Genomic DNA, 24,651 nt, shown 5'->3' with positions numbered 1-24,651 from the left:
TTAAATGAATCAAAAATGAAATAAATCAGATCACTTTACATTTTGATTAAGAATTGTTGGCTTTGATTTTACTGTTTCCAGCATGTAAATAGTTCAACTAATGTTATTTTCTGACATATCGAAAATTATACTAAGCTGTTTGAGAAAGCTACAGTTGTGCATTGATCAGCACTATTCATATAAACAGGTTTAGTAACCTATATTCTGCTTGGGTGGATCAGGTGACCCTGAATCCTCCTTTAGTCACTCTGCAGTAGACTGCTAGGGGCTTCCCATGATGCACTGAGTGCTTCTTCTTCACTCACTCACTCTTTCACTGTGTGTTTATACAGGCTCAGGCCCCTCCCTGAGCCTGCTGGAGGTTTCTTCCTGTTAAAAGGGAGTTTTTCCTTCCCAATGTCGCCAAGTGCTTGCTCAAAGGGGGTCGTTTGATTGTTGGGTCTTTCTTTGTGTTATTGTAGGGTCTTTACCTTACAATATAAAGAGCCTTGAGGCAACTACTGTTGTAATTTGGTGCTATGTAAATAAAACTGAATTGGAATCTGATCATTGTATGTACAGAATGCAGGCCATCAGAAGAAAGCAGGACAAGGTTAGATGAAGAGGAAGCTGTTGACTGTTAAGCTGGAGCAAGCTTCCAGCCTCCCCACACGTCTCCACACTCCCCTGCATCTAGGGTTTCCCACTGCCTGCCACTGGAGAGACTGCCTTCTGCAGGGGGGGAAGGGAGAAATTATTTAGTGGTCACAGGTCTTTGCCTTAAACTCAAGTGATAAGCAATGTTGCCATCTAGTGGCAGTGGTCACTGTTGACCAATTAGGCTGAAATGATAAGTTTCATATCAGAAATCTGAGATGAAAAACAAAACAAACAAACAAAAAACCCTGGAAATGTGACTCAGACTTTCATTACAGTATAGCTGCACTTAAGCTACCCCTGAACCTCTCAAAATGCAGAGGTGCACATGTATTGGCTCAGATACATGTATAACTATGTGCTCCAGCAGGTAATAAGGTCAGGATCCTGTATGCACAATAAATGTTAGCTAGGTTTACAGTAAGTATGTTAACTGGCAGGAATTGCCAGTTAACATACTTAAATTAAGGAATTTTTGTGTTTTTAGAAGACTTTTTAAAATTATGTTTTATGCAATATACCAATATTTGTATTGTCTTGTCTTTATGTTATTAGGGCCAATCCTTAATAAGACATGAAAACATTTACCGGGTTCTTAAATCATAATTTTAGTAAATGTGTTTTAATTACTTTTTAAAATTACTTTTGGCATTAGTAAACTGCCCCCTCATTCCCCACAGCATATTAATCTCCTTATTTGTTTTTACACCAGATGCAACCCTCCCATTTATCCAGCTTTGGGACCAGCAGTGGTTGTTCACTAGAAACAAATGGACCAAATAAAAATAGATATGGACTAGTGCAGTGTGACTCAAATAGAAATTAGATCAGGAGTATTTAAGATAACTCTGCAGTGGCAGAAAGGTCACATTGGTGTAGTGAACTTTTTCTCCTTCACATCAAAATGATTGGTTTCTGTGCTGCATCAATCAGAAGGTAGCCACAACTAGAAGAACACTCGGTTTCATTCATCAATCAGACCCTACACCGGATCTTAGTTTAGAGATTAGCTATCATGCTGTATTCAGTCAAATTTGAAACTAGAAATGAGCTTACTCATCATGGACGTGTCAAATCTGAAGCACGCAATAGGGTCATTTTACCAAAGATTTCTATGAAATCTAATTCAGCTTTTGCATTCAGACAAAATGCAGGTTTAGGGCACCTCAATAATAGCTTTATCTGGAACCTGTAAGTCCATCTCTTATATACAGTCTATTGGTCACGAAACACTCAATAATCAAGTGAGATAGGTAAGGTATTCAAGCATACCTTACCTATCTCACTTGATTATTAATATTTTCTGAACAACTCAAATCTAAATTCAGTGTTGCTGACTGTCAAGCACATCCTGGTGAAACAAAGCAGACAATTAGCTTTGATGTTTCCATGCAAAATACTTAAACTGTCTTCAGCCTATCCGTGTTGTTTTCTTCTTCGTCTCGTCCAGCAGCGCCAGCAGGTGGCTGCCACTCGACACACACACGGTGCCCCTCCCTCAAGTACTGCATCCACCTGGTATGTGGGCCCTTACTCTGCTGGCAGCCTTCTGTTAGAAAGGTCAACCGAAAGTGGACACATTGCCTATTTTATACAAACAGACACAGACATGCACACAGGTCTGCACATGTGCACGCAGTTAACAAAAAAATATACAGTGAAAAAGCTAAAGAGTATAATTTCACATTTTTCTAGGCTGTCTCTAAGTGTTAACCTATCACATTGCTGCTGTGAGGGACACCTCTCTCTTGCCAGCGTTGCCATGGTCACGCAGGGTAATAACTGCTGGAACTACAGCAAAAGCATTTATGACAAGAACATTAGTAGCACCATATGTTCAAATACACTTTTAACCCTTTTACATTGTGCTAGGAAATTTTACATGAGTGGACCTGCCATGTCATTTTCAAAGGACTTTAAAAAATTAAGTAATTTCTGTTCGATTGCTTTGACTTGTACACAGCATTGTCTGTAATTTATACTACATACAGTATACTGAAACTAGGCTATAATACAAATCCTGCACTATGTAGTAGCTTCTTCCCACTTTTCCTTTCCAATATGATGATAACCAAAAATGTTTCTCATATGAGTGCTTTAATGCTAGTGTAGCATATACAATCATTATAAAATGACTACTGTCTGTAATTTGCAAGACTTTTACTGATACATATGAAATGACAATACACATAATAATAAACATAGAGATCATACCTTACCTTTAATGTGTTAGGTATTATCTTGGTCAAATATAATTCTTCAAAGGGAACTAGTGATATTTTGTTTTTCATTACAGACACTACAGAATGGTTATCACAAATACCAGCTGTTGCAGTTTACCCCTGAAAACTTCTTTATTTTGGCAAATTTCAAAAATTGTCTTTTTTTCACTCTACATCCAGATAAGCGTTAACCCTGTACAGACTGAACCATGAAATAATTACAGGAATTTGACATTTGTTTTTAAAAAGAAAGTAAAAATTAACATTTGACTTTAAAGGGTTAAGTAGCACACCCTCAATTTGGATATTAACTTTGGGATAATGGAGATGGGTCATGTTCCACATCAAATGCATATGTTTTTATTCAAAATACGTACATGCTGGGGAGAACAAGATGAAAACATTATTTGTAAAGCACTTGAACATGTAGCACTTAGTAACGTTTTAAAGCATGAAGTCAAACATATGGTCATACATTCATTCCAACATGCACACTTTGATTTTTAAAGTATGGCCAAAAATAATGGGAGTGAGATCAAGGAAGAACTATCCTATAAAAATGAACTTTCAGCAAGTTTTCCAGCCAAACTTGTAGTCTGAGGAAACCCATCAAAGATTTCCTAAAAACAGATAGCTTGTTATGGTCTTGGCAGTATCCGCCCCCCTGTCCATCTGTCAGGATCCCCTCTTTCTGTCTTTTCCCTCCATACTTCTCTTTCCTCTCAGGTGGGTAAGTCCCGCTGTTCCTCTGGGACTGCTCTAGGCGGTCCCCTCAGTCAAATGGCAACTGAGCATCATGAAGCACACCTAACCATTTCCTCCTCAAGCTTGCTGTGTATTTAACGATCCATTCTTTCACCGATTCCTTTCCAGGCTGTACAGCTACTCAGTGGCAACACAATGATCTAGTTAGACAAGATATTTTTTTTTATGCTATGTGTTCTTGCTTACCTTTTTGACTCACCTCTTCTCCTAGTTTTCCTCTCAGTGTGTTGTTTCCTTAAATCTCACTCATTTCCCCGTGTCTCAGTAGGTGGGTTGGAAAAATTATCTTGTCAAAATATCTCTGCTCAGTACAATTAAAATTATGTCTGCAATAAAGCTTCTAAACCTGCCAACTGTCTCTGAGTCTGTGACCAAATTTGCTAATTTGGGAATTTATGACACAATTTCTCACATTTTGCCTGTTGTGAGATTATTAGATATGAATCAAAAGGAGGCCTCACACTTACAGATGCTCCTTTTTTCTTAAAAAGTAAATTAAAAAATGTATGACCCCCCACTTGAAATGGATGTATTGAAGTGTCCTTGCTTGGAACAGCACTCTGCACAGATAGTGCCCTTCTCAAAAGTGGGACAGGGATTGCATAAACTGAGTGGCTCCTACAGGATTGTCCTGCTCCTGCTGCAGATTGTGACCGCTGCAGAGCTCAGCACAGCCTGACCACTCTGTCTACTCACTTGGCACACGGGACACTGCTGAGGTAAAGAGTATATTGCTGAAAGCGGCAGAGGAAAGATCAAAACGAGTGTATTTAGAGAATCGTGCATCTGCAGGTCAAGTTGCCATTCGAGTGTCATGAAATCCAAACATTTTAAATGAAACAGGCACATGAAGGTGATTGTTGGATACACAGTACTATGGACTGCACACCATAATGTACTGGGGTCAGACACTTCATCGCCTTCTATTATGGCTTCGTAATAACGTAAAACATCCACAAACCCTAAAGTTTAGACATTAGTCTCATAAATACTGAGAAAATAATATTCCTCTTTTGAAAAATACCTACCTGGAGATTCAGTCTGAAAGTCCTGGCAACAGTCTGCAGTGGTCACAGTAGTATAATCTGTCAGATCTCCATCCTGTACTAATTCATGATGGATCCTGGCCGATGCATCACAGACCCCCATTAGGACAACCCACTTGGCGTACGAGAAATAAATACACTTGAAGAGAAAAATCAGTGACACACAGTGTTTATGGGAAATGAAATCACAACTCCACCCAACACAGCAACAAATTTAAAAAGTTTAATGTACTATGCAATACTTTGAATGACTTTGAAAAAAGGCCAGTCGCTGTTATTCACTCGGGTAGCGTAAAGTAGGACTATTGTCCTGTCAGACTTCTTATCGTTAAACTCAGATTTCCAATTTGCTGCTACAGCGAGAGAAGAAGGAAGGGGTAATGTGTGGACATGAAATATTGGTTATAATCACAACCCCACAACTTTAAGACTTGCCTTGCACTGAAACAGGAAATGTAATGAAAAACGAAGACATGACAGCGTGGCTCATTTCTCTTGTTTTCTTGACTCTAACTTCCTCTATATGTATCCATAAAACTCCAGAGCTTTTAGAGGTATGACCTCATTTATTTGCTGCTCGAGTAAACAGAGAGACAGCTCTCGCAGAGTACAGCACCAGGCCAAATAGGTATTATTATCGTTGCAATGCGTGTCATAAAAAACACACATGACAGAACTAAAAGATTTTCAAAATAATATGTTTTATTTTCTAAAGAATGCTTCTCAGACCAAAAGGTCAGATTCACAATAAAATAAGAGGAAATGATATCCATTTGGGAACAAGAGCAGATTTCAGTCAGTTACAATTTCTCCAGTTAGTTTATGATTTTATTCACACAGTGCTATGAAAAAGTGTTTGCTCCCTTCTTGATTTTTTCACTTTTTTTTTGGCTTAGTTATCACATTTAGATGTTTCAAATAATCAAACAAATAATAATATGAGACGAAGATAACATGAGTGAAAACAAAATGCAGTTTTTAAATGATTATCTTATTTGTTAAAGGAAAAAAAAGCTATTCAAACCTACCTGGCTCTGTGTGGAAAACTATTTGCTCCCTAAACCTATTAAATGGTCGTGCCACCAGGGAATTTTGGCCCGCTCTTCTTTGCACAATTGTTTTAATTCTTCCACATTTGGAGGTTTTTTTAGCATAAAAAATCCATTTAAAGTTAAACTAATGTGTTCTTGGAGCTCATTTTTGTTGGTCAGCCACAATCCAGGTAGGCTTGGACATCTTTTTTCTCGTAATAAATTAAATCATCATTTAAAAACAGCATTTTGTGTTTATTCCGGTTATCTTTGTCTAATATTAAATTTGTTTGATGTGAAAAATCTAAGTGTGATAAATATGCAAAAAAAATAAGAAATCACAAAGGAGGAAAGTACTTTTTCACTGCACCGTTTGCTCTGATCATTTTAATAAATTATTTTCATAGTGATTTTTTTACATTACTCTACTTATTAGGATAGTAATTATGAAATAAACAACATCTCAATGTTGCCACCCTGTAAAAACCCGCCTGGTCATCACTTCCGGTTTTGAAATGTGCTCTGTAAATATACTAACTTGACTCAACCTGTCTAACGTCACCATGGAGAAACCCATGAAACAGGTTTTGCTTGTTATGGTCATTCATCCTGTCCATGCCAACCGGTTATTGCTTCATTATATTTGTCTCCATTTCACAACAGGGAACAAAATCTGCTTTACTCAGTTTGTGCTAAAATATATTATATTCAAAGGTTTATTTGCAGTTCACAAAATATTGAAACAGCCCAGTTTTAAATGGCTCACAACAGTAAGGGTGCTGAATACTGTTAGAAAATGTATCGTTATCCATGCATGTCCACCAGAGGAAGCAAGCAATGATACACAGCTCTGTACTGGATTGCTAAACCAGCGCACTTGACAGAATTTAACATGTTAAATGCTTGTTAGACACAAACTAGTACCAGCTTAAAAAGCAGATTTGCTGTTTAAAAAAGAATTTGATGTAGAAACACATGCACATGGATTTTATCTTACCTTAATTTTGTTTCATAATTTACCCCCCACCACCTCTTTAATTCACATTTCAATATGAGAGCAAATTATGCATAGATTCAAACTGGGGTCATCCATCACAACTAAAGCATTGCTGTGGAATATGCATTGCCTCATGGTAAGTAAATGTTCTTTGTAAATCCTATAAAAATACATATATTAACATTACCTATAAAAAATTGACAAGAAATGGGTTAAAACTGCTATTGGTTGATAAAAGTGGCTCACATGCCAATGCTGAAAGTAAACAAGGCTTGCACTGTTCACCTAGAAAACAAGAACGTGATACACAGCAAGCAGGCTTCATGGAATATAAGTAAGAGTGCAGAGATTTATAGTTCATAGACATAATCTCCTTATGTTCTCATTTAATATGATTCTTGCTGCTCTACTGAGCAGCTGTAGAGCTGGGACCAAATCTTATCACTGAATCGTATCCCTTCACTGAACCAAATTAAGATCTATCTTGCGAGGTAACTGTAACTAACCCACAGAGCCACTGCTGTCCTTTTGTCTAAGATCTGTGGGAGTTTAGAGGGTTTAGAATATGTTCCTGGACTTTCAGTAAGCTCTTCTTTCTTGTTTGGCTAAATCTGTATTATTTCAAAAATGCTAAATACGCCGCACTAATCTTTCTGGTTGCTTGACTCGGGTACAGCTGGAACTGAAAAGTTCATTAACCGAGCTTCTTGTTTCCCCATCACAAATAGATATTAGGATACAATTTAATTACTGATCACTTTGCCTGAAAGCTATATTAATGGAGCTCTGTATTAATGTGAACTAATGATGAAAAATCACCTGTCCCTATTATCCATTTAATCATTTGTCTCCATCATTTAAAGCAGTGCCTCACCACCTCCCACTTTCAGCCAATGTTACTGTATGCATACATAAAAAACAAGATATTTTACATATAGTATTCAAAGTATTTACTGATGTGTATCTGTTAGTATTTGCCAGCTGTGAGCTTTAAAAGGTTAAACCTGAACTCGCTGCAAAGCTGTTGGGCCACATTTTTCATCTATAGTAATTCATACATTTACAGCTTAGGAGCTGAAGTTATTTCATCTAATCCAGGAGGAGAGTATTTAAATCAGCCACAGTTGAAGACTGAGGGTCACAGGAGGAGGAAAGCACCAGCTTGGTTGTAGGACAGGTAGGAAAACACGCCTTTTCAGGTAACAGGGGTAAAGTCTGAGCCTCTGTAGGGTAAAAAAAAAACAAAACAGAATGATCTTTCTAATGGACCTCCAGATGATGCTGCTGGATGTCATTTACTTCATCCTGAGAAATTCTTTGCGGGTTATCTTGCGTCCACGCACCAAGCCCATTGATGGCGAGCTGGTGCTCATAACCGGATCAGGCGGTGGCCTGGGTCGTCTCTTTGCTCTGGAATTCACCAAGCATGGGGCAGAAGTGGTGCTGTGGGACATTAATAGCAATTCCAATGAGCAGACAGCCAAGCTGGTGCGTGAGATGGGGGGAAAGGCGTACACCTACACAGTGGACGTAACCAGCCGGGAAGATGTGTACCGCAACGCAGAGCTTATGAGAAAGGACCTCGGTCGGGACGTTACAATACTAGTGAACAATGCTGGAGTGGTGGCTGGGAAGCGCATCCTAGACTGTCCTGATGAGCTGATTGAGAGGACTATGAAAGTCAACTGTCATGCTCTGTTCTGGGTAAGAACTTTATGATCAAAATCAAATGTATAGAAGACATTTCCCCAGTCACATCTGAAGCAATGGAGCTTCTTAATTGAGTGGTTTAACAGTCCAGATTTACTTAATCTTTCCAACTTTCTTGTTAGCTGGATATACTTGTAGATGCCAGTGTATTACAAAATTTTGGATGTTAAGCGTTGGGGCTTACCATAGCTGTTTTTCTTTTTCTTTTTTTTCTAACTTGATTATCCAGAGTAATACTGTGTTTTTTATGAGTATGGTCAAAAGAAAATGTGTTCCTGTCTAAGTATGCAACTATCTTTGCAAACTACTGATCAGAAATCAATCAAGGTCACTAACCATGCATATCCAGAAGATACATGCTGAAAGTTAATCAGCTGTGAAAATGCCAAAAGCTGGAACAAAAGGCAGAACGGTTTAGCAGCACATCACAGACAATACACATTACACAATCAAATCATAGCACATCTTTGGCCAGTAACTTTTACCGACTAAGATTCAGAGAGCTGGAATTCTTTCTTTTGGATTTCATACTGGATAATCTTTTTACAGTCGGCTGTACACAGAGCATGTTATTGTGCAAACGCTGAGGGACACTTGAAATGTAAAATTGCTTTGCGTCAAGAGCATTATCCCATTCACCCTATGGACTAGCAACTTTGACGTCAATCCTCTTAATAATGAGGTGCTTGTGCAACATAAGCTACACACAATAACCTACACATTGAACAGCATTTAAGTCACATTTAAGAACACTGCACAGTTTGTTGCCTCATTCTATTTTGCTGCTATGACAATGCATGTTTGTCTGGTTGTTCCTATGTGTGGGCCTCAGACAGTGAAGGCTTTCCTCCCCCAAATGAAGGCCCAGAATCACGGACACATCGTGACCATTGCCAGCGTCCTCGGTCTCTTCAGCACAGCTTGTGTGGAGGTGAGCCAATGCAGGAGAAACACCACTACAATAAGTCTATATGAGAATATAACTAATAAGAATATGGCAGCTTTATTATTGTGTTTTACACTGTTCTCTCAAAAGTTCCCAAATCAAGTAACACATTAAAATGCATATAATGGCACTGGCAGTCAAAGCAGGGCTGGCAAATCACAAATAATGAATATTCAGCATCTTTAAAAGCAGCGTGAATAAGCTCTGATGCATAGATTTTCTTTGTGGTAGGATTACTGTGCCAGCAAGTTTGCTGCAGTGGGCTTCCATGAGTCTTTGGCCCACGAGCTGCTGGCTGAGGAGGTAGAAGGAGTGAAGACTACCCTTGTGTGTCCCTACATTGTGGACACGGGCATGTTTGAAGGCTGCAAGATAAGGTACGCCAAGATAATAATCATATACAGTTAAGGTCCAAAAACTGTGGCGAGTGAAACAATTTTCATAAATTTGGCTCTCTTTCCTGCCACAATAGATACATCATGAAACAATGGCGATGTGACAAGAGTGCAGACTCAACCTTGAATCAAGGCATTTAACTAAAAACATTGCATTAACTGTTGAGGAATTACTGCCATTTTTATCCAGAGTCCCCTATTTTCTGTTAATTGGAAATATCACTGAAGACCTCTTTAATGAACAAAGCTTTTTTCTGTAATTATTTATTTCTTTTCCTTTTTTCCCAATAATTAGATGGTAAAAGGTCTAGCGTTGACTCTCAAGGTAGTATTTTGAATCTAGAAACTATATCTGTGAACAAGTAAAAGAGGTCTCTACAGAAATATAAACAAAACAAAAATCCATCACAGGTCAACTCAACAGTTTGGTACACTCAGGAATATTAAAATAAGATAAAACACACACAGGTTTATTTTTTAGGTTTATCTCTATCCATCTATGTAGAAGACTACAAAAACGAGAAAATATAGAGTTCCCTAGAAAGTATGAACAATTCATCACCCTCAACAAGAGCTAACTTTTGATCTAATTATTAGTTACTGTTCATTTCATTTCATTTATTCATTTATATAGCACATTTAATAACAACAGGGCGTTGACCAAAGTGCTGTACAACATAACAATTAAACAGTGACATTAACAACAACAACAGATAAAAATTAAAAGCAGATTAGGATAAAAGAATCGGTAACTCTCCTACAGTTTCGAAAGCCAGAGTAAAAAAATATGTTTTAAGATGCGATTTAAAAAGAGTAACAGTTGGGGCCTTTCTAATGTGGAGAGGTAGATCGTTCCACATTTTCGGTGCCACAACTGCAAATGCCCGGTCTCCTCTATGAACCATCCTAGACTTATGCACAGTAAGGAGTAGCTGATCACTTGATCGAAGTGCTCTAGAGGGTGTATACAGTTGCACAAGATCAGACAAATAGTCCGGTGCCTGGCCATTTAGCACTTTATAAGTTAAAAGTAAGATTTTGAATGTAATTCTAAAACGCACTGGAATCCAATGAAGGGAAGCAAGCACCGGAGTAATATGTTGGTGTTTCTTCACACGAGTCAAAAGGCGAGCTGCAGCATTCTGTACAAGTTGGAGCCGGGCCAAGCTAGACTGACTGACACCCACATAAAGTGAATTGCAGTAATCCAGTTGAGATAAGACAAACGCATGAATTGCTCGTTCCAAGTTTCTAAAGGATAGAAAAGATCTCACTTTGGATAGGAGCCTTAATTTAAAAAAGGACCGCTGGACAACTGAATTAATTTGTTTCTCAAATGTAAGTTTGCTATCAAAGAAGACCCCCAGGTTTTTTACATGCGTTTTAACAGCACATGTTAGGTTATATAAGTCCAAATCTGGGGCATTGAAGTTACAGCTTGGTCCAAAAATAATTACCTCTGTTTTATCCTCGTTGAAGCTAAGAAAATTTGAGGCCATCCAGGTTTTAACTTCGTCGAGACATTTAACTAACGATTCCAAGGGCGTAGAGGTGTTTCTATTAAACCGAAGATAAATCTGGGTGTCATCGGCATATGAGTGAAAGCAGATGTTATGCTTCCTAAAGATTAGGCCTAGGGGCAACATATAGATTGAAAAAAGAATTGGGCCTAATACAGATCCCTGCGGGACACCACATGTAAAAGGAGCTGGGGAAGAACTAAAATCATCAAGGCTCACGGAAAAAGTCCTCTTGGAGAGGTATGACCTAAACCATTCCAAGGGGATGCCTTTGATACCACATTGCTCCAAACGGGAGATCAGAATGCTGTGGTCGACAGTATCAAAGGCTGCAGTTAAGTCTAGGAGCAGGAGCACAGCTGGGTCTCCTGAGTCAGTGATTAATAAAATATCATTAAGTATTTTTAAGAGGGCAGTTTCTGTGCTGTGGTGGGTTTTGAAGCCTGACTGGAACTTCTCAAAAATATTATGACTGTTTAGAAAGGATTGTAGCTGCTCAAATACAATCCTTTCTAGAATTTTTGACAAATACAATCCTTTCTAGAATATTATGACTGTTTAGAAAGGATTGTAGCTGCTCAAATACAATCCTTTCTAGAATTTTTGACAGAAACGGGAGCTTGGAGACAGGTCTAAAATTAGCAAGAACAGAAGAATCAAGATTCGGTTTTTTAAGTACTGGCTGCACTACAGCGTGCTTATATCCAGTTGGTACTACTCCAGAGCTGAGACTGCTATTAAAAATAGTTAAAATGTCAGGACCGACTACCTTAATAATCTTTTTTAGAAAATGGGTTGGGACTCCATCTGAGGGGCAGGATGATGTCTTTATGCTATTGCAAAGCTCTTCTACCTGGTTAAGACATACAGCCTCAAACTGGTCAAAAGCAGTTGAGGGAGTAAATGTTAATGAGACATTATACAGAGATGGGGTAGATGTAGATCGAAGCCTTTCTATCTTATTAATAAAAAACCGCAAGAATCTATCGCAAGTTTCAATGGAGCTATCTATATGAAACCTGTTAATCTCTGGCTCTCTTTCAAAGCATGTCTGTGTACTGTCTTCATCCACTCACCCCCAACCGGCTGCGGCACTCGCTGATCCTGGTTCTGCTGGAGGTTTCTTCCTGTTAAAAGGGAGTTTTTCCTTCCCATTGTTGCCAAAGCGCTTGCTCATAGGGGGTCATATGACTGTTGGGGTTTTCCCTGTTTTCTTTGTATTACTGTAAGGTCTTTACCTTAGAATATAAAGGTAAAGGGTGTTGTGATTTGGTGCTATATAAATAAAACTGAACTCATTTGAACTGAAAATTGAATTGAACTGACAATTTAATTGGTAATTAAAAATTAAAGGTCTGTATTTCAATTGTAGCTTGCCATGTGAAAAATTATGAAAACTGTGTCACTGACAGTCCTAACATGTTTACTCCTAACTCTAAAATGTATTTTGAATGTCATAGTTTAGACACAAACAAGGAGAGTTTAGTCTGTAGACCTGAATATACCTCACTCACATACACATACAGACTGATCATTCTTTGAGGGTCTATCATAGAAGGCTAAATCCAATTTTGCTCTTAAAAAGACAAAAAAATGTCCTCAAATACTCAATGACACAACCTATGTATGAGTCTATTGCTAATGTTTCATGTTGCTTGATATTTTAAATGTTCCTTGATGTTAGGGAGGAAGTGGAACTGCTCCTACCCCCTCTGGAGCCCCAGTATTGTGTTGAGCAGGCTATGAACGCCATCCTGGTAAACCAGCCATTAGTTTGTATCCCTCGCCTCACCTACCTGCCTGTTCTTTTCAGGGCGTAAGTCTCACAATAACCTTCACATTTTCCAGATACTAAATAAAGATGAATCCTTTTCGAAAATGTCCTTTTCTATCCATTTCCAACTGCTGATTACAGTATTTAAGCTTCTTTGTTCTTTTTCAGGTTGTTGCCATGGGAATCTAACGTGACTGCTTATCGCTTCATGGGTTCTGACAAGTGCATGTACCCCTTTATTGAAACCACGAAAAAACAAGTGACAAATGGCTCTGTTGCAGTCGCCTAGTCATACATTTTTACACAAAGAAACAACTCTAGGAGTACAAATGTTAACAATACCTTCAAAGATATTTCAAATGGTCCACAATACATCAGACAGGACAAAAAAAAAAGAAAGAAAAAAAATGTGGGTTTTGTGAACAATAGGCCAAATTGTCCATCTGCAGCCATGAGTCAGTCAAATGGAAATAATAAAACAGACTTTACATTTTCAGGCTGATCATTTGGAAGTCTGTACTGGATGACAACTCAGCCAAGTAGTCATCAGCCTCCAAGAAGATTTCAATAATGCTCATATGAAATGTAAAGTGCCCTTGAAATGTTTTCACCATAAATCTGTGAGATGCTCAAACAGTGATTAAAACCTACACTGATCCAAATGGGAAAGCTTCTTTAATAGCTGTTATGCAATCCTCTATACTGTGTTATATTCACATGTAATAAAATGACCTAAAACAACACCTACAAATGCTGTTAGAACACAGCAAGCGATGTGTCTGGTGCATTGTTTTCCTGTAAAGATCATAAACAGTAAGCAAGCAAAAGTAAGTAACACTGCAAAAGGGGAATTTTATTAATCTTTCTCTATATAGACCAAGAATAATAACCTTAATAATAATGTGTCTAGTATTTATGATGTATGACGTACATATGTAAGAACTGTCCCTTCTAGAAAAAAGATGCTTAGCTCCACTGACTGAATGCTAATATGGACTTTTGAGTGGAAAATTCTGGTCAAACTGCACTTGCAGATCATGCATGTATGAGTGCACGTGTAGTTTACATAGCAGAAGAAGGCTAAAAAGTATTGCTAATCTCACAAGACAGCAGTGATGCAGCTCAACACAGTCACTGGACAAACATTCTCTAATTTTATGCAAGTGAACGAGTATGACTAACGATGAAACATTTCCTGCAGCACAATGTGGTGTTGTAAATGTCTCCGGTCATAATTCCCAGAATGAGCTCTTGTTTGTGCACTCAAGGAAGAACAACTGAAAAGTTTTGGATGAGAAGATTCAGATTATGCACAATTTGTTTTTATGAAGCAAATATTTGGTTATAACGCAACAAACGATTAATAGGACTGTTAAAGTAAATACTGTAAAACTGACGTATTATGACCCTGAACTCAATTAGCAGAATCAATATTTAGACAGATATATATTTACTATAATGATACCTTCAACCCCTGAATGGGACATTAAAGGTGCAATAAAAGCAATTTTAAGTATTTTCTATAAAAATGTTAGCAAGCTACCTTGAATATGTTTATGAAAGAGGGGGTGAAACTTTAATTACAGAATAGGTTCTCAAAGCCACTACCTGAATGACATGCTGTTAGTACTGGGTTGGTACCCTGTTTATGTCTTAAGAACCACCTTCATTTTTTATGGCACAAATGAAATTCAACAAGGTGCTGGAAACATTCCTCATAGATTTTGGTCCATATTGGCATGTTAGCATCACACAGTTGGTGCAGATTTGTCAGCTGCACGTCCATGATGCCAATCTCCAGATCCACCAAATCCCAAAAGTTAAACAATGGTCAAGGGCCCAAAGTGTGCCAAGAAGAATTCCCCACAGCTTTACAACAGCAACATACTGAACTGTTAAAACACGACAGGGTTGATCCACGCGTTCATGTCGTTTACTTCAAATTCTCACCCCACCATGTGAATACTGCAGCAGAAATCGAGGCTCATCAGACCTGGCAATGTTTTTCCAATTTTCTATTGTCCAATATTTGTGAGCCCATGTTTATTGTAACCTCAGTTTCCCGTTCATAGCCAACCTGGTGTAGCCTTCTGTTGTCGTAGCCCATCTGCTTCAGTGCTGTGTATTCAGAGGTGTCTCTGACGCATGCAGAACGATCCAGTGTTTTCAATGGAGCAAATGTTTCATCAGTCATCCAAGTGACTTCTTCAGTCTCAGCAGAGTACAGGTTCCAGAGAACTTATTTGCACAAGCTTAGTTTCTTGATTTGCATATAAACAATCATGAAACTAAGCCCATGGCTCATTGTTATGCAATGGTACTAGTTTTGGTCATTATGCAAATGTACTGTTTATAAGGTTTGGGAAACCTGCAGTCAGCTGGGACTCAAGATGTCATTTGGATGAGTGATTAAATGCTCCCCTCACTGAAAACGGTCTGTTGTCATGAACAGAATCAACTTTCAGGCAGTACGTTCAGACGCGATCGTCTGCATGTGGTTATTTGAATTACTGCTGCTGGCCTATCAGCTCTGAGAAGTCTGGCCATTTTCACCTGACCTCTGGTATCAAAAAGGCTTTTTCACCCAGAAAACAACCCCTTACTGGATATTTTCTCTTCTTCAGTAAACAACTTGCTATGAAATAATTATTTGCTGCAGATGCTGTTGACAGTATCATAAACAGTTGAATATTGAGTCAATTTTATGTTCTACCTAAATAAACTGTCCAATCAGGGCATAATAGACAATATATACCCCCTTGATACTAGTTTAGGAGATGTTCACTTGGTGTGTGCTTGCTGCAGGGGCTTTATTTACATTTTTTTAAACATCAAAAAATGAATCACCAAAATATGCAATCTGCCCAGAGATTCACAAGATTTAGCATATGTGAAGGATATTAAAGAGTTAGTATATTTGTAACAACTCTTAAATTGGCCAACATCAGTGCAAAATCACAATCGAGCACACCTCTATACATTACAAAGAAAGAGACAAAATGGCAAATCTTAGTTTTGTGCATGTAAGCACATTTAATTACCATGGGGAGCAGAAAGAGTAGGGAGAGTTTGACATAAGGGAGGAAAAGGGATTTTCAAGGAAACTGGTGCAACAGGGAAACATCCCTGCCACACACAGATTCGACAAGATCACATTACAACACGCTACATTTAGTCACAGATTCTTCCCAGCCCTACATGGTAATGTTGATAACACTTCACTTGTGGTTGTTGATATAAAGCACTCTAGGAAAATCAGAGGTTCGCCAGCTGCACCCTAGACAAAGATCTAAACCATATTGAGAATATTCTTTAATGAACTACCTCTGCAGGGGACAAAACGTAAAACACTTAAAAACAAGAGTTAGCAGTTCTCACAAAGAATAAACAAGTTCTATGCAAAATAAAGAGTTCACAGTAAATCACTTCTTCCTTTTTCTCCTCCCCTTATCAAGTACCCCTCCCCCCAATTCATTGGCTAGGATGCAGCTACTTTTTTTTTCTACAAAGCAACAGAAAAATAATGTGTACAATTAAACAACATCAAGGAGGATAGTCTATTTTTCCTATTAATCTTGTTTAACTGTGAACATTTTGTAACGGTGAATATGAACAGTGATGGTTTAGAGTCTACAGAGTCCAAAGTTTCCTGTAGCCTTCTAAATCTGACTAAGAACACAGTGTCTGAGTTTTCTCTAGTGCTTTTACAACCAAACCTCACAATCTAAACAGTGCCATCCAGGGTCTGTGCCAATGTGCTTGAGTTAGCCTGTTTGATGTGCAAGTCCCCTTCAATATCTTGTTTGCCACACCTGCGGGAAATAAAAAATGATTAAGTTAGCTAAGCTCTCACATAACACTCTTTTTTGTCTGCATACACAAGTGTTTAATGAAGTGGAATATATTCACTTCATTTTTAAAAATAACATGGAAGAATTTACATGTGACAATTCTGTTGTGTTTACAGAGCCCCGCATCATTTAACATCTAACAAGACGTGGCGTTTACTTCTTTCTACACCCCTTATAAGCTCAGTAACACAATACAAGACAGAAACCTCCTTGTGACTTGCATTTGATGCAATGTATTTAAGTAAAACTCCAAATCTTTGTCTTTATTGCAAGCAAACAAGAGAAAATTAGGTTTTTAAAGACATAACAGCAACAAAAATTTAAATGTTTTGCAAGTTGAAAGGCAGTGTTTCTCATAGCTTACCCAGAAACTGGTCCATTTCCTGTCCTTTCGTTTGACTGCTGGTCCAACTCTGAGAGCAACTTCAATATGTTCAGTGCAGCCTAAAAAAGATAAGCAACAGTATCTGAGCTGTAACCTGAAAAGTATGAGTCTTGGAAGTCTTACTGTCTTGGAAGAAGCAACAAAAAGGAGTGGGAGTGCATGAAGCAGCTGGCTTATACAGCCCCCATTTTGGAAACGGCTGGCCTAAAGCCTTTGTAATGTGTCATCATGACATTAACAGCAATCGTGTGCCTTTTGGTCACACTTACATGACTCCACACGAAATTTATTCTAAATCCTCTTCATGGAAAGTTGCTGAGATAAAGTCAGGAATTATTAAATGTGTTTTTCTGTTAGTAGCAAGGGCTCAGGACTTGCATACTGAGAAAGAAAACCCATATTACCTTTGAAAGCTTCCTCTTCCACTCTCATGAAATAAATATTTAACAACTTATTATTATACATCAACAGCTGACTATACCCCCCATCACTGAAAATGTATTTCCCTCATCACTATTGTGGCTCACTCACAAAGGGTGTCAATGAGTGTTAAACCTGTAGTTTCTGAAATAAATACTCACCATATCATGACAGGATTCTACATCTTTCCCAATCCCATGACTGATGAGCGGTGGCTGGGAGGAGCAGTTAATCAGTGACACAAACTCATTCTTATTGTTTTTGGGAAAATCCTTGTATTCCACCTGCAAGCAGATGATATATTTTAAATAATTTATACTAATTTGTACCATAAAAAACAATTTATACAATATACAATTCAAACTGAATAATTAAGCTCATGAAAGTCAAACCCATTGTTTACCTGTAGGCCCTGCACAGATGCCAGATAGCCGAGCTGTTCCGAGGGCCTGGTTAGGGGGCCGTGGGGAAGTTGATTCATGTTATTTTTAGTCTTCAGGATAGTCTCTGCAGTCAGTGATGTCCCAGCGTAAAGCAGCTCGTTGGCAATCATGGCAGTGATCGTGGTCTTGCCTGGGTTGGGTATAGTTCGACTGTAGTCCTTGGCCTGGGATCCTTGGCAGGCCCCAACTGCTTGTGCCACCTCAGGCATCATGGGCAGGATCCCTGCAGGCAGCTGCTGGTGGCTCAGGTAAGGCAGGCGGAAGTCCTCCTCCTTGGAACCTTTTGAAGAAAAGGCTCCAAGGTTAATGATTTTCTTCATGATTGTTAATAGTTTTCTTTTATTTTCCCATCAAGTCTTACCCAGTGTCCCCTCCTCTACAGCACCAGGTTCGTAGAAGGTCACTTTGCGCCCATCACCTGGCTTTTTCACTGGGGTCTAAATATAACAACAATTTTACTATATAAATATAATATAAACATTGCCCACCTAACTTATTTATGAGACTTTCCTGAGGAAGGTTTAAGCAGTACCTTTTCATCAGTTTTGAGTGCCGGTTTTGGGGGTTGAGGCTGAGGCACTTTATACCCCAAGAGCTCCAGCATTTTCTCTGCTGCGTTCCTCTTGGCCACCTTCTTGCTGGGTCCCATTCCCTCTGCAGACTGCCCACACACAGTAACCTGGACCAGAATAAACAGATGGAAGAGATAAACGAAATGAGAAATTAACAAGCGGAGACAGAGGAAAGCAGAGACAGATGTTACATAAGTGCTGCTGCCAGCATGTCTCGGCTGCAGCTGACTCACCTGCATGACAAACTCCCTGCGCCGTGGCAGCCCTCTCTCTGTCACCATGCTATACTCCGGCTCCTTCTCCTTCTTGGCCTGCTGGATCTGAGCCAAGCGGCTGATGGGATTCATTCCCTGTCCATATTCTGGACTGGTCTGCAGCTGTTGGCACGACAGGTTAATGACTGCTTAAGGAAGCCGTTAGGTGTGTAATCACTATCCCAACTCTAGTATAAAACTTGCACTACCTTGATGATAGATTTGGTTTTCTTTTTGATGCGGGGCTGCGTCTTTTCTACACTGGGTATATGGGGTAGCCTCTTCAACTCTCCCAGCACCGCTGCTGCTGCTAGCTTCTTTGCAATCTTTTTACTTTTTCCCTCGCCCTCTCCTGTGAACTCGCCAACTGTAACACGCACCACAAAAGTCTTCATGTGTGGAGGGCCCTCTTCTTTTAAAACCTGGAAAGCAACAGTGGAAACACCTGATGTAGGGGAGCATTTATTCTATTAAACTCAACAGATTATGGGCAGAAGGAACATGCAGTGGTGTACAAATTGGTGAATGACATAAAATTCCCCCCTGAATGATAAATAAAATCCATTTAAACCTCAAAGTTAACAGGTAAGTTGCGTTTAAGTGCAATTTCAAAGACTTGACTGATTTCTGATTTGTTCAGGTTCTCCTCCTCGGGCTCTCCATTCACCTGTCAAAAAAGAGGACATGTTTTAAAAACAAACAAACAACAACAACAAAAAAAAACCCCAGAAGCAATAAAAATCACAGATGCCGAGTGTGGGTTTCTTTCCTCACCACTGGCAACTGTTGCAGTATTGGCTCCTTCTGCATTACTTTCAAGGCCTTGGCAGCAGCATCGTGTTTGGCTAACTGCCGCGTTCGTCCTTTCCCAAAAAACTGCTGGCCTCCAATAGAAAGCTCCACGTGATATAACATTGGTCCCACAGGAGGAAATGGGTAGTAGTACCTGGATGACAATTGAAGTTAAATACAACCCATTTTCCCCCATTTCCTCAAAAAAAAGAGAGAGACAAAATAAGATTTCTGCTCAGATTTCTAAATGATGCAAACTCACTGTTGCATAGAGCGCTGGTAAGGCCCTGGGGCCCGCACATTGTAGTTGAAGTTTGGTGGTCTCATCCCCGTATATGCGTCGATGGGTTTATAGAGAGGCTTTTTACCAAGTTTGATGCATAGTGCACTCAGCTCTGTAATATGCGTCATGCCATCTGCTTTGAGATAAACAAAAAAACAAAAATGAATTCACTGCTTCTATTCTACAAGGTGTTAGCAACAATTAGAAAAGAGAATACAATAAAACCAGTGGGAAGAGTGTACCTTGGTGCTTTCCTGTGCTGCGGGGTGTCCTCACAGTGGGTTTAGGGAGTGTAGTCTCAGCGAGGGCTGATGCAGCAGCGGAATGCTGGGCTTTCTTGATACTGGTCCCCTCTGCCTCCCAATGCTGATCTCCCAGCGTGAGCCTCACTGAGAAAATCTAAAATTGATTCTCCATCATTAGCATAAAGTTGCAGCAGAACAGGATAACAGTACTAATAAAATGATGTGAGCAACTCGTACCTTTGAGTGAGCTGGCCCTTGCTCACAAAGCAGCTTATATTCAGGTTGAATCTTATTAAAACGGGCTAACTCATTCACCAAACACATAGGGGTCTTCTCTTTAGGGTTTGCCATGTTAGATACTGTTTATGGAAAAGAAAGATCATAAAAACTAAACAATAAATCCCAAACAAATTATTAAAAATGCCATCACTGATAAGTAAGCTTTTTGACCAAACAAAATCAGAAAACCTACCTGTGGTGCTATTGTAGGGAGTGGCCGACCCTGCGGGGAGAGCGGAGCTCCTGATGGGCTGGCTGGCACTCTCTGACGGTAGGGTGCCTGAGGCACAAGGGATGCTGTAGCCAGGCTGTGGCTGCAGGGGGGCAGAAGCAGCGGGCATGGGGCTAGCTGGACACTGAAACTGGAGCTGAGACATCCTCGCTGCTCTAGCTAAGTTAACAGTAAGATGAGGTCAAGAAAATAAATTTACAGTGGGGGAGGACTGCTGATTGAGGTGATCTGAATGTAGGGTCTACCTGGAAAAAGAGGACATAAGTTTTCAAATAATAAATAACTAGGATATAAGAAAATCTTCATTTTGAAAAAATAAAGCAGCATCAAAACCTTCACAAGAGCAGAAATCCTAGAAGTCAAAGATAAAAGGTGTCAATTGCAGGACTGTTAAACAAAGACTTAAACACCTAAACAATTTACTTACAAGTGCATGGGTTGGGAAAAACAAAAATAGACAAGGGGAACCAAGAGTAGCACCTTCTAGCAGTCAATCAGCACTGCTGTACACTAAGCTTAAATCAACCTAATATTATCAGTTACACTAAAAAAGCAAACAGCACTATTTGAATTTACTATTTATTTTTCTGCATTTTGCAGTTGCCAAAAACAAAATGTTCTTTCTAGCACATTCAATCAGTCAGGACTGCAATGAAGAAAGTCTGGCTTATGTACAAAACATTTTTTCTTTTTATTCAAGATGTAGAAGGATGTGTTTTCTATTGATTCAAACTAATGTTTCAATACAGTCCACAAATCTCAAATGTAATGGTAGTGCATTCCATAGCTTGAAGCTGCAATTTGAAAGCACAGTCTCCATTAGTTTTCAGTCTGGCAATAGGTGTCGAGCAGAAAGACTTGAATTATCTGCACGTTATATAAGGATGAAAGAGTTCACGAATGTAAGCAGGCATTTGATAATGCACATCTCTGAAAGTGATCGCCAAGATCTTAAACTTAAGTAAGAACTTAATGGGAGGCAAGTCCACTAAGACAAGAAAATGTGTGTCACAATATTTTGTAGATTAAAAAAGCAGGATCGCACAAGACTATTAATGCTTTTCCCCATAAAGACATCATTTGAAAACTTTCCCTGTACCATTAATGACAAGTTTTGAATCTCTGTATAAATCAATAAAGATGTGATCTTGGGGCCTTAAGAATAGTTTCGGTAGCTGCAGGTAGAGACCACCCTCTAGTGATGTGTCGGTCGCGAACGAAACGGCTCTTAGAGCCGGATCTTTGACGTGAACGACCAGAGCCGGCTCCTTATCGCGAGCCGTGGGGTTTTTTTTTTTTCTCTTTCTCTCACCCTCTCTCTCGCACTTTTTTTTCCGCATGCGAGCCTTGTGCTTTGCGCTGGGAAGAGGGGGGAGGGGCGGTAGTTACACTCGCAGTAGCACAGGAACAGAGCGGGAGGGAAAGAGAGAGAAAGAGAGCCAGGGACAACAACGTCACATTAGAAAGGTATAGCAATCATCCACAACTATTTTCAGTTGCGGATGATAAAAGATTCAGAAAGTTTATTCATGCAGGCCCATATAACAGAGAATATGCATCTTCTTTTTGTTTTCATATTTTAATTTATATTTAATTGTATAGTGGTTTGCAGTGTTTTGTGTTGTTTCACTTTAAATTTGTTTAAAAGGAAAAAGCTGAAAATTTAAATGGTTAAAAGTTGAAATGTGAATAGTTGGTTTTTGTATTATATGATTTATTTATTACATTTCATGTGGAGTGAATAAATAAAAGTATATTTACAGTAGCCCTTAGAGACAAAGCATGTACAAACTTCAAAACACGTACGAACTCTGTAGCACATACAAACTTTGTTCTATAAGCACGCTTGAAATATGACACAAACTGCTAAGTTCAGAAGAGCTTCAATGGTTACTTCTAGCAGGCTTTCAAGGGGTAAAGACTTAATGTGTTTATCAAAACTAAGAAATTGGTCCAATATAACGCCTACATTTCTGACATTTGATTGAGCTGCCACTAGCACAAACAACAACTTCTGTTGTTCCAGTAATAACTCAAATTTAATCAGCAGCCATGCAGTGCTTCATGGCATCATTAAAGTCATGAAGGATAGATATTTTTGGAACATTGTGAGGCGGAGAAAAAGAAATGTACAATCAGATATCATCTGCATAACAATATGAAACCCATTTAATGGTGGTTTAAGGGTGTAAATACATTTCATTGTAAGTAACAGACATTTGACAGCATAGCATGAAAGAAAATCACTCTGGTAGTTAAATGCAAATTTTGTGTTCATTTGAGCACTACAGACAATTTGCCAATTTAAAGAAAAGCAGGACAGAAACAGTAATATGTGTTGGGTCCCAGCACAGTTCACCCAGTTTGTCTATATTGGGGAGATAACTTTATCAATCAGCCTATAAGAACAGTGTTGTGCCCAAAACTGATTTCCAGCCTTTGCCAAAAAGCGATTAGCTGTATTTAAACTGCTAAAAATAACTTGTTGGCCTATACTATGTGAAACATATGTCAAACGTATCCCTCATGAATGATATCAAGTTATCTTGAGCCACAAACAACATTCCTATCACATGGTAGAATCAGTTTATGGCTATTATGTATGCATTTTTAACCAGTTAAAAAGTTTCATTGACAAAACAAAAATGGCTTTTTATAAGTAATCTGGCCAAGAGGCCAAACTGCAAGAAATATAAAAATAGTTATTTAAAGGTATTTTAAATGGCCAAAAAGGATTGGAAACATGGGAAACAAAAACGCACGGAATCACTGGAAATCACTTTTTGGCACAAAAAGTGATAATCTGCCAAGTGACCAAGGGAACACCGTAGCCATATAGTGCCTCTAATAATACAGCACAGTAATGTTTTATTAACAGCATTTTCGCTGCCTTGATCTAACAGTAAGGCTGCTGCTGATAAAAACTCAAATCACTTTTTGTTCTCATTCAAACCACAGCTGGGAGGGTCCGTGCTGTCAAAGGGGCCCTGGGAGCCTTCACTAACTGATAGAGCAGAACCACCATTTACATGCAACGACTGTAACCTGCATCTCATGCTAAGCATTGTTAGACACAAAAATAATACTAATAATAACTAATTTGTTTAAGAAAAAATGTTTACCATTAGCTCGACTTACAACACGAAAAACTGAGGCTAGGTGGTTAGCTGACACAGCCGCTTGCAAACAACCACGATTACTGTCTGGTAGGCTTTCTGGACTTGTATATTCGTCAATGATTTGACTAGCTGTAAGCAGCACAAGCTACTGGTAGCTAATTCCTAATTAAAATCAGGCCGCCGGCTGGATGTACAAGCTTTACAGGAGAAACATGCTCGCTAACTAGCTTATTCGCTACGAAAGGCAGGGGTGGACATGATAGGACAATCTTTGCAAAAAACAGGACCCGTTACTGAACAGGTGCTGAGAACAGCAAGACAACGCCCACAACTCACTGACAACAGCACTTGACATTTGTTTATTAAATGAATACATCAGAAAAAAGGGGAGGAAACATCTTGTGTTTAATTCAAAGCGAGTCTGGGAGCACCCGGTGTCACCGCTAGCTAGCTAACGCCGACAAAGTCTGAGCACAAAGTAAAGCTCACCTCGTCGCTCCTTCTGTGCGGTTTTTAGCTATTCCATATGACACGCTGATTTACGGTCGTTTGCTTTTGTTAATGGCCAGTTTGGAGAATCACAGTGCGTTATTTTGATATCGAAATGCGAGCGGTGAGGAGGTGGACATTGGGAAGACAGGGCAAACACTAAAGAGAATGGCACTATCTCGCTTCACTCTGCAGGAAGTGACATCGACTAGGAGGAAGTACTTCCACGATCTCAAATATTATCA

At 39.1% G+C, this 24,651-nt stretch overlaps 2 protein-coding genes across 5 annotated transcripts; one reads left to right on the top strand and one right to left on the bottom strand.

Moving 5' to 3' along the window:
* The first annotated feature begins 7,948 nt into the window (after positions 1–7,948).
* Positions 7,949–13,490, top strand: rdh20 (retinol dehydrogenase 20). The gene is made up of 5 exons (XM_063472951.1): positions 7,949–8,401; positions 9,240–9,338; positions 9,585–9,730; positions 12,953–13,084; positions 13,211–13,490. The coding sequence occupies exons 1-5, from the start codon at positions 7,949–7,951 to the stop codon at positions 13,329–13,331; spliced, it is 951 nt and encodes a 316-aa protein (XP_063329021.1). The 3' UTR covers positions 13,332–13,490.
* Positions 13,491–16,051: 2,561 nt separating this feature from the next.
* stau1 (staufen double-stranded RNA binding protein 1) lies at positions 16,052–24,602 on the bottom strand. 4 transcript variants are annotated; one of them, XM_063473841.1, is made up of 15 exons: positions 24,407–24,602; positions 20,760–21,043; positions 20,525–20,646; positions 20,285–20,441; positions 20,022–20,178; positions 19,742–19,913; positions 19,539–19,634; positions 19,177–19,389; positions 18,947–19,090; positions 18,674–18,820; positions 18,503–18,578; positions 18,102–18,421; positions 17,860–17,982; positions 17,258–17,337; positions 16,052–16,854 (listed from the first exon to the last, which is right to left on the bottom strand). In XM_063473841.1, exons 2-15 carry the CDS (start codon positions 20,941–20,943, stop codon positions 16,767–16,769), a joined length of 2,079 nt encoding a protein of 692 aa, XP_063329911.1. In that variant the 5' UTR covers positions 20,944–21,043; positions 24,407–24,602; the 3' UTR covers positions 16,052–16,766. The 4 variants fall into 4 exon arrangements, with proteins under 4 accessions (XP_063329911.1, XP_063329914.1, XP_063329912.1 ...); XM_063473844.1 differs by having other exon boundaries at positions 20,022–20,175; XM_063473842.1 differs by having other exon boundaries at positions 20,760–21,039.
* Positions 24,603–24,651: the final 49 nt, after the last annotated feature.

Source organism: Pelmatolapia mariae, linkage group LG5, assembly GCF_036321145.2.
Source record: "Pelmatolapia mariae isolate MD_Pm_ZW linkage group LG5, Pm_UMD_F_2, whole genome shotgun sequence".
Lineage (NCBI taxonomy): Eukaryota > Metazoa > Chordata > Actinopteri > Cichliformes > Cichlidae > Pelmatolapia > Pelmatolapia mariae.
This window is presented reverse-complemented; position numbering and strand designations above follow the sequence as displayed.

Excerpts from the sequence above, each read along its gene's own strand:
- rdh20 (XM_063472951.1), top strand. The coding sequence starts at position 7,949 with ATGATCTTTCTAATGGACCTCCAGATGATGCTGCTGGATGTCATTTAC. Across the intron at positions 9,339-9,584 it reads TCAGCACAGCTTGTGTGGAG|GATTACTGTGCCAGCAAGTT; the intron begins GTGAGCCAATGC and ends TCTTTGTGGTAG. Across the intron at positions 13,085-13,210 it reads CTGCCTGTTCTTTTCAGGGC|GTTGTTGCCATGGGAATCTA; the intron begins GTAAGTCTCACA and ends GTTCTTTTTCAG.
- stau1 (XM_063473841.1), bottom strand. The coding sequence starts at position 20,943 with ATGTCTCAGCTCCAGTTTCAGTGTCCAGCTAGCCCCATGCCCGCTGCT. Across the intron at positions 19,914-20,021 it reads TACCAGCGCTCTATGCAACA|GTACTACTACCCATTTCCTC; the intron begins GTGAGTTTGCAT and ends ATTGTCATCCAG. Across the intron at positions 19,091-19,176 it reads AAACCAAATCTATCATCAAG|CTGCAGACCAGTCCAGAATA; the intron begins GTAGTGCAAGTT and ends TCGTGCCAACAG.